Source organism: Uloborus diversus, chromosome 1 (assembly GCF_026930045.1).
Source record: "Uloborus diversus isolate 005 chromosome 1, Udiv.v.3.1, whole genome shotgun sequence".
Taxonomy (NCBI): Eukaryota; Metazoa; Arthropoda; class Arachnida; order Araneae; family Uloboridae; genus Uloborus; species Uloborus diversus.
The window spans coordinates 110,613,507-110,626,190 of NC_072731.1; the positions used below are offsets into that span (position 1 = coordinate 110,613,507).

A 12,684-nucleotide genomic window follows, 5' to 3' on the forward strand; every position below is an offset into this window, starting at 1 on the left:
ACTTTCAATTTTCGCTCTTTGCTTTGCTTTTGCAAAAATTCAGACATTGGGATGGTCGTCAAGTGTTTGCATGTGTAATTTTGTTCTTGTTGGGAATATTGCTTCCTCGTCAAGCATGGGGAGGGATCAGAAAAAAGAAAAATATAGAAGAAAGTTTCGTGATGGCCACAACATACTAGTTGTTTCTGTTGTAAGTAACTATTTTTTTATATAAATATATAAAATTAATGAATAAGTTACTTTCGTTTTCATCATATTTTTAATAATATGTTATAGAAAAGTTTCAAGGATTTTCTATTATGCAATTTTTTAAATTTCAGAAAATTATTGTTAAATTTCAAAATTTAATTTGAACTTGTTTGTAGTGCTTCATAAAAGATTAAACAATCAAATTGTTCAATATTACGTGTGAAAACATCAGATCAAGTAGTATATGTGTTCAGTTATTAGCTTGATGTAAACATTGAGTTTGTTTATTGTGGCTGCGTTTTAAGAACCTCGCTCTTTTCAAAGCTATTTCTTTTTTTTCGCAAAATTTATGTCACGGTTATAGCTTTTATGAAAAATGCAAATTTTTCCTTTCATAAATTTTAAATAAGTATAAAAATATTCTTATTATGATTTAATATTATACTTTATCTGTTCCCTTTTTTGTTTAATTTGATGACTAAAAATGTCTACGTGCAATCTTTCCACTTTAATTGCGTAATTTGTTGACGGTTTATAGTTTTATTCTTAATTTTTTTTGAATGATTAAACAACATAATTTAATGTTTTTAACGATATTGAGTGTACCTAAATCCTTACATTATTACAATATTACTGAAATCTTAGTTATATGTTCAATTAAAAAAAAAAAAAAAAGCCAATTGGTTATTAAACAGTCTCTTTGTTTTTCTTCCCTTATTTTTATTTTATTTTATTTTATTAATTAATTAATTTATTTATTTATTTTTGATGTTGTTTTTTCTCTTCCATCATACAGCAGTCAAAAAAGGAGAAGCATAACTACACCCTATACAGATTGTACGTAGTACGATCTAAAAGTTCGGGGGACAAGCTGTATAAACCTTACCCAAAATAGTTCACATTACCTAAGCACATCCATCTTCAAAAGGGCACCTTGAGAGACTATGCACTTCTGCCAGTTTTCATATAACTCTTGGAAACACTTGTGGAAGCCATTTTTCGCTACCTTCTGTGATGCAGCTTTATCTTCTCCTGGTGGAAGAAGCGGCGTCCATGCAAATGTTTTTTTTTTTTTTTTGCTGGGAACAGGTAAAAGTCACACGGAGCTAAGTCCGACGAAACGTTATGTTATTTGTTTGTCACATCAACGTTGGCAGAAGTGCATAGTCGTTCAAGGTGAGTATTTTGTAGATAGATGTACTTCGGTAATGTGAACTATTCAGGGTAAGGTTTTAAACAACTTGTCCTCGAACTTTTAGATGATACTACGTACGTATGAGTTTTCAACTTACTATTTCATAACGTTTTTGAGTGACGCAAGTTTACGCGCATGAAGCCATCACAAGAGAATTTTGCGATAATTAACTAAGGAGCCGTTCAAAACAGATATTTCGGTCATCTATATGTTCTTAGGTACATATGCATGCCGAAAAAACTTGTGAAGTTTAAATTCGGAACTCCAGCGCTCGAATACGCTACCTTGCGGTGATTTACAAAACTGCAAATGAAACTAAAACACTGCCACGTTGCGTTCCACGTGTGTCTGTTGACGTAAACACAGGCAGTTTGTTCTGAGTATTTATTAACGCAATCGATGTGTCTTAGTTTGCTTTCAGCTACAGAAATTAATTCGTCCCTTAGTAGTATTCTCGAGCTTCTCAAAATAATGTTAGTTTTCATTATTTCCTTAATAATTGGTGAAAGCGAAAATTCTGGATTAACAAACTTGGATAACGTTATACAAGGTAAAAAATTTTATTGTTTTGTATGAATTTGTAAGAATATGGGGTTTTTTTTAAATCTTAAATTAATTAAACTTACCATATTTTACAGCAGCATTTAATTGGAATGGACAGTATGCAAAATATTTTCTTGAATATATTATCGTAGAACAAAATGAATAACCGAGAAAGAATTTACTTTATTCCTTTTATTCTCAGCTGAAAGGTTTCGTCAAATTTGCTTAGGGTTATAGTTTTAGTATTGTGCGAGCAAAGTAGCCTTGGCGAGATTTCGCGTTTTTGGTTAAACCATTTTTAATTTTTATCATGAGTGGAATAAAATGGTAGTAAGATTACAGAATTCGATAACTAAAAAGGAATAATGGTCAATCAACTGAAAAGAAAACTACCACCATATATCCGTGAGAATTTTGTTGATGATTTGCATAACATGACACAATTAAATCGTAATTCAGAAATGAGAAAAGTCGAAACAGAAAATTTTTAAATTAACCGATTCGGGAATTCGAGAGAAATAACTCAGCTACAAATGGAAAACAATAAGCGCTAGCCAAGCAAGGCAAAAAAGTATCATCTTCTTTCCATAACAATTTGTAATGTCATATTGAATTTTCTAGCATTAATTGTTATTCTTGTCAGGCCACAATTATTATTTATTTTTATCAAGAATTGATAAATATCGAATTCAACATCGTGGAAATAGATGCTTAGAACTACGAACTACATAGTTTGCATTAATCTTTGACGTTTAGTAATGCTTCTTGAATTCTTATTTCTTTCTACGTGGGCCAGAATATCCACAAGACTTTGAAAATTAATTTAAAAAGAATAAAGCGAAAAAAATCATACGTACGAACAAAAATCACAACACTTTTAGCATTTTCTTCGTTACCATGTGCGTTTGTTTTAGTTTTTAAGTCCGCCATTAGGACAGTGAATTCAGTGCCCCCTATAGTTCGTTGGAGTTGCGAATTGGGTAATCGTAAAATAAAAATTTAGGTCGAAATCTGATTTTTTCTTTTCTTTTTTTTGTGATTACAATTCCTTATTCGTAGAAAGGAAGTAAAGTGAAATGAATCAATGATCCTTTAAATCTCTGACAATCTTATCAATTTATTTCTGTCAGATTTTTTTTTCTGCCACCGGCCAACGGCATCGGCCATCGACCATCGGCAATCGGCCATTTGGAGGAAAACAATCGGCCATCGGCCATCTTTGAACAATCGGCATCGGCCCATCGGCCAAAAAATGCCATCGGTCGAACCCTACAAATTTTGTGCCTGCCCCGGGCGGCAGAAACCTACGCTATGCCGCTGTCCTTTGGCAACGGGTTAAATATTTATTTCAGTTCTCGCTCAACAATAGGTTAAAATAAATATTAATCATTTGAAAGATATAACCATCCAATATTTAAACTAATTGATTAATTAACAAAAATGTTTCCGATTCGACCCATCGCGCTTCGTTATTTCAAGGTCAAATCACTTTCAATTCAAACTTTCGGAAATCGCACCCTTTGACACCTTAAATTCATTTATTATTTTGAAAAAAAATTATCACACACAGTTGATGAGGCAATTCAAGAGAATTACATGCAGTTTCATTTACAAGTTTAAAGTATTTAACATAAATACTTTACGGGGGGAGGGGGGGAGTTTCACAAAATTCTAAAACTTGTAAATTCAACCATTTTTGAAATCAATCTATGACTTTTAATGTATTGTAAATAAATGCAGCTAAATTTTTTAGACTGGGCCTATGAAGTGATCAGCAGCTGCTAAATATTTTCAGCAAAATTAGCAAAAACCTTTGACCTTCTATCGTCGAAACTAGACCTTCGTGGTTTCATGAATAGTTCTGAAACCATTTGAATGTAATTATTCAAATGGAATTCAGTGGTGAAGCATTGGGAAGGAATGCCCTATATTTTGTACACGAAACACTACTTTTTAAATTTTACATTAAAAAAAAAAAAAAGAAAAACATTCTAAGTCACCAAAGCTCTCCTTTTATAACGCCAAAGAAGGTTCTTTCAAATATGAGTTTCAGAAACTTCAATTTCTAAAAAGTTCTGGAGGAGAGTGGCAAACTACAAACTCCATCCCTCCCTAAGGTCATGAAAGGTCAATAGCATTTTTCGGACTCTCTATTTCGAAACATTTCCGAGGAAGAGTTTCGAACCTCACCCCTTTTCGTGTTCCACCCTGTTCGGAACTCTTCCCCCCATTATATTTTGAAATTGCTCCTAAGGTGAACTTGGATGATAGAAAATTCGGGGACTCTTCCCGAAATTAAAGTCCTCCTTAATAGGGAAGTCTTCGATTTTTCAATTTTATTTTTATATGATAGAGTAACATGTATGGACATCATAGGTGAAAAAAATTTTGCGATACGATAAGTAGTTTTTTTTAAATTAATTTTTAAAGTTCAAGCGCCTGTGACGTCAGATGGCATAGGAAGTGACGTTATGCGTCTTCCGGTAGGGCAGAAGCCGAAGGTCACGCATTCGACTTCGAAGACGAAACGTAAAAGGCTATCTCCTCGCATTTAACTTCTCGCGTTTTTGGAACATTAAACCTCTCATCCTCTCGGAAATATTCGAATATCCTCATTGATGTTACATGAGGAAGATTATTTAGATTGTGCTTTAACGAATCCGGTCTCCATAGTGTGTTCAAAAGGATTATTGAATTTCTAAAAAATATAAATATCAGCTCGCTCAAAATATTCCTAGCGAAAACAAGGGATCTTCGGCGGAAGGCTGCCCGTTCGCGCCCCGTGACGTAGGCTAATGACGTTTCAGAAGCGCGCACTTTTGCGCGTGGATTTTTAAAAATTCATTAAAAATCAACCACGGTGTTTTAAAATTCGGCGATGGTGAATTTTTTAGTTTTGGGGGTCAATTAACAATATCCAATAGCCAAAATATGAACATTTAATAGGTTGCAACTTCCCTATTGTGCTTAGAGTCCCTATGACTCTAACCGTGCTCAGACAGATGTCAGAGCAAGAGCTTTCCGCCGCTTTGTCATTGCTTGCGTTTGACGAGCTCAACCGGTTGCTACCGTTTACTAATCACGTGACAGCTATTGATTACATGCTTCAATCAACAGCTTAAACGCTGTGGTTAGTAACCGGTGCCAACTCACCGGCGAACGGTGAGGTTTGTCGAACGCAACCAATATTTATATAAGTCTCTTTTACTATTCTGAATATTACGTAAAGCTGGCAACAAAACAAAACGCCATTCCCGGTAAGGTGGTTTTGTTTTTGTTTTGAAAATTTCTTCATGGGGGGGGGGGGGGAGTTTTTAATTTGTTTTTCTTTTGTAGCATTTATATGTCAACTGTGTTGGAGATGATATTTCAAACCCACCAAATAAATCTTGCCTTACCTTTTTCTACATAAATACCCGGTCTAGTTTTGCAGTTTGACCTTTTCAGATATTATATAACTTGCAAAAATTGTTTCTACGGATTTTTCATATGTGCAAATTTTAGTTTTTCGAAAGAGTTTTTGTCTGTTATATGAATATTAATCAAAAACAAAAAAGTATATTGGTTTATGTGTGTTCAATTTTGTGCATCTAGACGTACAGGATTAATTTTGCTCACTCATTTAACTATGTTTGCAGATATGCTATCTAAAATAATGCTCAAAGCATTTCATATAAATTTGAAAAAGTATCTTCGTAACTTTTATTCAATTACATTCAGCCAAAAATGCCATGTTGTTTCTCCGCAGAAAAAGTCTTATTTTTTTTATTTGCTTATTTCTATTTTATTAAATTAGTTCATTATTGTAAAAAAAAATAATATTATTGTACAATTCCCTTTTTTTTTTCTTTCCTTGTTTTAGAAAAATATAGTGAGGAGTGAGGACATAGTAGGTAATTTAAGTGTTTGGTGCATGTGCTTAAAATTGTACAATAACTTCTGTATGCTTCTTATATGCATAAAAGCTGTTATCTGTTGCTTAGATTTATTATTACAATATTACAGTCAACCTCGTTGATTTGATTTAAAGCTCCTTTTGAGTTCACTTTAATGAGGTTTGACTGTATTATTATTTTTAAAATTGTACCTGTCATGTAAATTCATTACATTTTTTAAAAAAATGTTACACTAGACAAACTAAACATTTCTCATTTTTGGACGTACTTTTAACTTAAATATTTTCTTTTTTTATTTCTTTTAGATATGATTAAGTCAAATCAACTGCTGAAATGTCACTGTTTCGCCTATGCCCAAAAGTGTGGCATCAAAACCATGAGAGCATGGCAACTTCTTCAGTATGGATCTCCTGAAAATTTAAAATTTAATGAAGATGGAAAAATTCCCATTTTAAAAGATACTATGGATGTGCTGGTCAAGGTTCATGCTGCTAGCATTAATCCTCTTGATGTTAGAATGACAGGTATTTTTAAAAATGGTCTTAAAGTTGATATTGTGTCTTTTACAGGATGTTGAAAAATATGTCTGTTAAATATGTTAAGTTAATGACTTATCAAACAAATAAAAATTATGAATCAAATGCTTTGGCAAACACAGCACTGGTGTTGGCCACTTGTGTTTTGTTTATCCTCGGAATAAATTACACAATTTTATAAAAAAAGAGAGAGAGAAAAAGATTATGTAATAAAAAGAGTTTTTAATGAAAATTTGCTATATTTCACAGTAAAACTGTACTGCAACAATTCTCATACAATTATAAACATCACTATAAAGATAATGCACTATTACTTCAGGGGTCGATCCAGGTTTTATTTTTTGGGTCCCCATTTTGTGAAAAAGCAAAATATTTTTGTGAAATTTCGTTATTTTTGTGAAAAGCAAAATATTTTTGTGAATTTTCTTTATTTTTGTTAAAAAGACCTTCTTGTGATTTTTTTTCTTGGAAAAGATTATATTAAAGCATTTTTAGCTGTCGTATCGTTATAGAAAAGACCTAGACAGGTTTCAGGGGTTATTGCAAGTTCTTGAAGAATACCTGAAAGCTGTCAAGAGAAAATGCGCTGGGGGAGGGGGAAGTAAGACCCTTAACATTTTATTCGTAATTTGACACATACATTACATTTATTGCTTTTTACAAATATACATATGCAAGGCACACTTTCTTAAGGTGAAAGTCTCACAACAGATTTCCTGTTTGCCCCTCTCAAATACTTTAAGAGCAATGAAAATTGCACATGCTACTGAACGTAATGATAACTCCAAATAAATACAATATGAACAGACTCAAAGATATCACATATTTCTTAACACAGAAGTGAAATACTCATTAAAGATTCCATGTATGTGTTTGAAAAACTTAAAAGTAATTAAAACCCGAAATAATACTGCACCAGCATTCAGCAATTAATTTTTTGACTTTTGACGTTCTTACAGAGTAGGTATTTCGTTTAAAACTTTGCAATTTAATGATGTTAATAAATATATAAGAAATTTTATTTGTTTGCCTCTTAACAAGGTACAGTAAACATCAAAAATGCGAAAAATTCGTTTACCATGGCCGATGTAAGGAAATCAAGATCTTCAAAACAAATAAAAATATAAAAACAGCATGTAAAATAATTTTATTTTAAATAAAGTTATTTTAGAATTGGATTTTGAAACTCAACACAAATTAATACTAAATATATATTGCGTAATCAAAGTAAAATTTAGGATTTTCCTGAAAACAAGCTACCAATCACAAGTGTCCCTCTCCCGTCCCCCCTCTGACGCTCTCAAGCAAAAACACCTCACGCAGCAAGCAAAAAGATAAGATAGGGAAGGTGGAAGAGGCTCCCGCGTAGATGCGTACACATTTGCGGTTAAAAAATATTGTCAAAAGGCTGCTTTTTTATAAATTTTTGTGAAGGGGCTGCTTTTACGACGCGGAATTTTGTGAATGGGGCTGCTTTTGCGATGGAGAATTTTGTGAATGGGGGCCGCTTCTGCGACGCGTAATTTTGTGAATGGGGCCGCTTTTGCCATGCGGAATTTTGTGAAGGGGCCGCAAAGCGGCCCCAATTTGGCTCTGGATCGACCCCTGTACTTTGATTGGGGGGGGGGGGGGGAGATTTATCATCTGATGAGTATTTTATAAAGCATCAACAATATAATTTCCAAAAAATCAATGAAGAAAGATTAATTCCCCTTTCAAAGCAAATTTAACAACAATATATTGTTTCCTCATTACAATTGTTATGACAAATCTAAAATCTGCCTGCTGGGAAAACAACTAATCAGGGGAAAATTAGAAAATTAAATGATGATAATTCAAAAGCTTGCCAAATTAAATGTTTATCTGTTTTGTTACTTTTGTTTCAGTTTAACATCATAAATGTATCTACATTAAAAATAGTTACCAATTTAAAATGAATAAAATAAATCATTCTTAAAGCGAAAGCAAATTAATATAGTAAATGTCTAATTTGGTTTAGATTTTTCTGCAACTCTATGCAAATTGTTAATTAATCTCTTTCCTGATATATGATTTGATTACTGATAATAATGGTTCAGTCTACTCTTTTTGACTTGAAGTCCCAAGGCACTGGCTTTGAATTTATGGTAGTATGATTTATGGGAAGTTCCCATACAGCCTTCTCAAGAGTTTGAAACCCAATGAAAACTCTGAGAGAAATGTACTTTCAAGTTGTCAAGAGTTGACTGTAATATGTGTTATAAATAATCTTGCATACAAATAAAAAAAGTTGCTCAAAATATCATTAGAAATTACAATTGATTCAAATGAGTTTCTGCTAGTATCTTCAGTAACTGATAAATGAGTGTTTTCTCTCACATTAAAATTACTTTGAATGTGATTAATTTATTATACTATAACTTTCATTCTGTATTAAAAAAAATGAGTATTTAAAAATTATTGACTATTTGAATTTGTGTACGGTTTGATTGCCGAATATCACCCAAACATTCAGTGCATCTGTAGTTCATAGTATTGAATAATTAGGATTCTAAAATGTTGAAACGGGTTAAATTCAGAAAAAGTTGGGGGAGGGCATTACAACTGATCCAGAAACTGCAGTTCATGGGTGCATGGGGGACCTTCCATCTCAGGACGGATTTCCGTCTTGACAAAATTTCCGAGACGGAGATCTGGACGGAAAGAAATTCAATGACTTTCTTTTAATTTTTAATGAAAAAAGAAAAATTGAGTGTTTGAAAAATATGCTTTAATATTACTGCACCGTTCCATAACCACGAATTTACATCCACATTCTCTCGGTTTTCCGCCATGTGCTTGTTTTGTTTGCAACGTGCTTTTGGAGAAGTGGCTTTTCGGCTCGTGCCGTTTGACTTTTTTAGGTATAGCTTTGTTATTTCCAACTCACTGCATTGCAAACCGAGGAGTTGCTCGCTATTCTCCCTGATTTTTCGAAGCAATCGGCTCTAATTGAAAATTTAGCCTTTTCTCATGCTAATTTCGATCATCCTTTCGTTTTTTTTTTTCATTTGTGTTTTTTTTTTTTTTTTGCAAACTTTATACATGCATAAATGAAAATTATGTACGCTCTTAAAATGTCTTAAAAGTTGAATCTGCATCACCGATTGAAAGTGATTGCTGACAAGATGAAATATTTTTGCCACAGCAAAGGGCGTCCACATACCAGGTAAAACAGAAACTATCAAGGATTTTGAAGATTTTAATGAAAATGGGAATTTTTGAAATAATCGGGGGGGGGGGGGGAATTCAAGCTGGTTGGAAACACCGATGGGCAAACCGTTCCTGCATTTTTGACAGACTTGAGGAATCACTAAATTCTAATGTCATTGAATCGAACACTCGCTAGAATGGAAATACGGGCGGGGGAAGGGGGGGGAGAGAAAGGAAAGGAGAAAAATAACGGCAGTACGAGTTTGCGAAAAAACACTGCTCTTGCAAAGAGGGTAATCTGTCCGCAAATTAACCCACGATACTGAGGTCTTAAAACGTTGATATCTTGTACAATCTAAAGGGGGGGGGGGTACTCACGGGTTACAGTATAAAATATCGAAAAACTGAATTGAAAATATTTTTGAAGCTAGGAGTGGTTCGATATTTCTCCACTGCAAACTCTTAAAAATTTAAAAGTCAAAAAGTTTTAGGCTGTCTCTGATGATGTAAAAGTGGGTTTTAAAAAAGAATCGAAGATTGGAGTTTTAAAAACACTAATTTAGGCAATCTTTGGTGAATTTATGAGAGATGGTTTTGGTGTTTTAACATGAAAATGTTTTGTAGCTGATGTATTTAAAACTATTTGAGGCTATACTTAAATGACTTAAGTTAAACCCTAATAGCAAAATTTCTTGCATCAATCTTGATAGCTCTTGATATTATACTGACGGCGTCAATATTGACGTGTTTCATACTGCATGAAGCTTGCATAAAGATTTAAAAGCAATATTACAATAACAACACGTATGCAACATTGCATTCATCTTAAAATATCAATATTGATATTACCTTACAATAACAACATTGCATACATATTGACGCCTTGCGCATGCGCACAGTTCTTTCTACCCAGTGTCCCTCGAATTGCTGGCACATCTTCCTCCTTCGACCTACGATTTCAGTCGGTTCAGAGGAGCTGCACGTGGTGCTGTCGTTGCGTTCTTTAGGCTTCGTTAAGTTGGTTGCTTAGTTATTAGTGTGGAATAGTATTGTTTTAAGAATAACTTATGAATGACTGATAACTGCATTTGTTTATTAATATAGTACTAAACAAGTCATATCGCAGACGATGTGCGATCAATGTTAGAAATGGCTGAAAATAACTTTTTTCGTCCCTAGACTTTGAAACGAAGGACATGAAGCCCAGAATTTCGTATTATCACTTCAATCTCATGAGTAAGATTAATTTTATTCAATGGTTATTTATGTTATTCTTTAAGATAAATTCATGTGTTTTGTCCATGGGATATTTTCAATGCTGACATCCATTTGGAAATGTACTTTATTGTATTTATTTACTTATTTATTATTTTGCTTTCTTTACTCTTAAATGTGTTATAAAAACTTCCGCAATTATTCCTAACTAGGCATTTTATGTCTTTATAATACAATTAGAAGCATGAATTTAAAAAATAAGTCAAGTATTTTGCAAAACGAAGAAACTTTCATTTTTTAAATTAAATTGCGAGTACTATTAATACCTTTATATGAATTTCCGATCAGATGTCAGCTTTAAGGAAATATTCTTAGGCTAGAAAACTATCTTGAAGAATAACAGAAATAATTACAGAATGAAATTTAATTCTCGAGTTCAAGTGAAAATAATACAAAGAAATAAATAGACAAAACACCTTGCAAACGTGCTGATTTCATACTGTCATGTCACTGTATCCTGACATTTTCCTGTCATATCAATATGTATGCAATATCACAAAAGCAAGATCATCTTGCCTAGACCTTGATTTCATGCTGTCATGACAACATCTTGATATTATCCTGTCATATCAATACGTATGCAAGATTACAAAAGCAAGATCATCTTGCCTAGACCTTGATTTTATGCTGTCATGACAACATCTTGATATTATCCTGTCATATCAATATGTATGCAATATTACAAAAGCAGCCTACCTTGATATTTTCCTGATATTATGTTGCATACACCTTGTCAGCCAATATTGTGGCAGCTTGCTGACAGCATAAAGGGAGTAACATAACAACATTGAGGCAGCATTAATGCAAGATGATTTTTCTTGCATGTCAACCTTTATGCAATACTGAGGCAAGATATTTTGCTTACTGGGAAAGGGCATTTGCGACCCTCTCCCGAAAAGTTTGTAATTGAAGTCTTAAATCTTTTAGGCTGTCTTTGGCAATGTCAAAAGGGAGGCCTCTCTTTAGGCGAAATTCCGAAACTGGAGTCTTAAAAGCGCAACTTTGGACCTTCTTGGGGTTCGGGGTTCTCCTTTCCCAAAAAATATTCAAAGCTGAAGTATTCAGAACTCGGCTTTAGGTAATCTTTGGAAGACTTAAGAAGAGGGAATTTGAAGGTCTTCTCTCAATACATTTCAGAATTTAAATTCTAAAATCTTCAGTGATGAAAAAGGGAAACCGCAAATTTAAGTAAAATTTAGTGAACTTAGAGGAAAGAGTTCGGGGGGGGGGGTCTCTCTCCCCGAAGTATTGAAATGCTATTTTGGCTATTTTTGAGTGAGTTAAGAGTTAGGGAATTCAGGGGTCTTTCTCGAAACATTTTCGAAATTGAAGTCTTAAAACTTTGGGTTGTCTTTGGCGATGTGTGGAAGGGAGTTGCTCTCTCAGTAGAAAAATAAATCTTAAACAAAAACTTACACTGCGTTTAGTAAACACAATGAAAGGGGGGGGGGGGGTATTCCGCACCCCCAGCCCGAAATATTTTAGTTTCTGAAATTTTAAGAGCTTTGGTTTGGCCTATCTTTGGATGACTTAAGGGGGAAGGGTGTAGGAAGATTTTTTCAAAAAGTTTCCAAAATTAAAGTATTAAAATTTTTAGGCGGTCATAAATCATGTTTATAGGTAAGAGGGGTACTATTCCTACAAAACAATTTAGAAACTGAAGCCTTAAAAATTGAAATTTAGGACATTTGTGGTGAACTCAGAGGAAGGGGTTTAGGAGTTCTCTTCCGAAAATTCTTTGATGCTGAAATATTTAAAGCGCCACTTTAGGCTATATTTGAGTGCCTTAAGAGGGATGTGATTCGGGAACCCTGCCTGGAGTTAGGATTCAGTTCCCCTATTTCTTTTTTTAATTAATGAATGTTGGAAAGGGTACCTT

At 33.5% G+C, this 12,684-nt stretch overlaps 1 protein-coding gene across 6 annotated transcripts in view; it reads left to right on the top strand.

The window, feature by feature from the left end:
* The first annotated feature begins 5,124 nt into the window (after nucleotides 1–5,124).
* The window catches only part of LOC129229452 (reticulon-4-interacting protein 1, mitochondrial-like), a 28,180-nt gene continuing 20,620 nt past the window's right edge, over nucleotides 5,125–12,684 (top strand). The window contains exons 1-2 of one of the 6 annotated variants that reach the window (XM_054863877.1): nucleotides 5,125–5,184; nucleotides 6,129–6,347. In XM_054863877.1, coding sequence (XP_054719852.1) covers nucleotides 6,131–6,347 — 217 coding nt within the window. In that variant the 5' untranslated portion in view covers nucleotides 5,125–5,184; nucleotides 6,129–6,130. The other 5 variants (XM_054864160.1, XM_054864033.1, XM_054863801.1 and 2 more) reach the window with 5 other exon arrangements.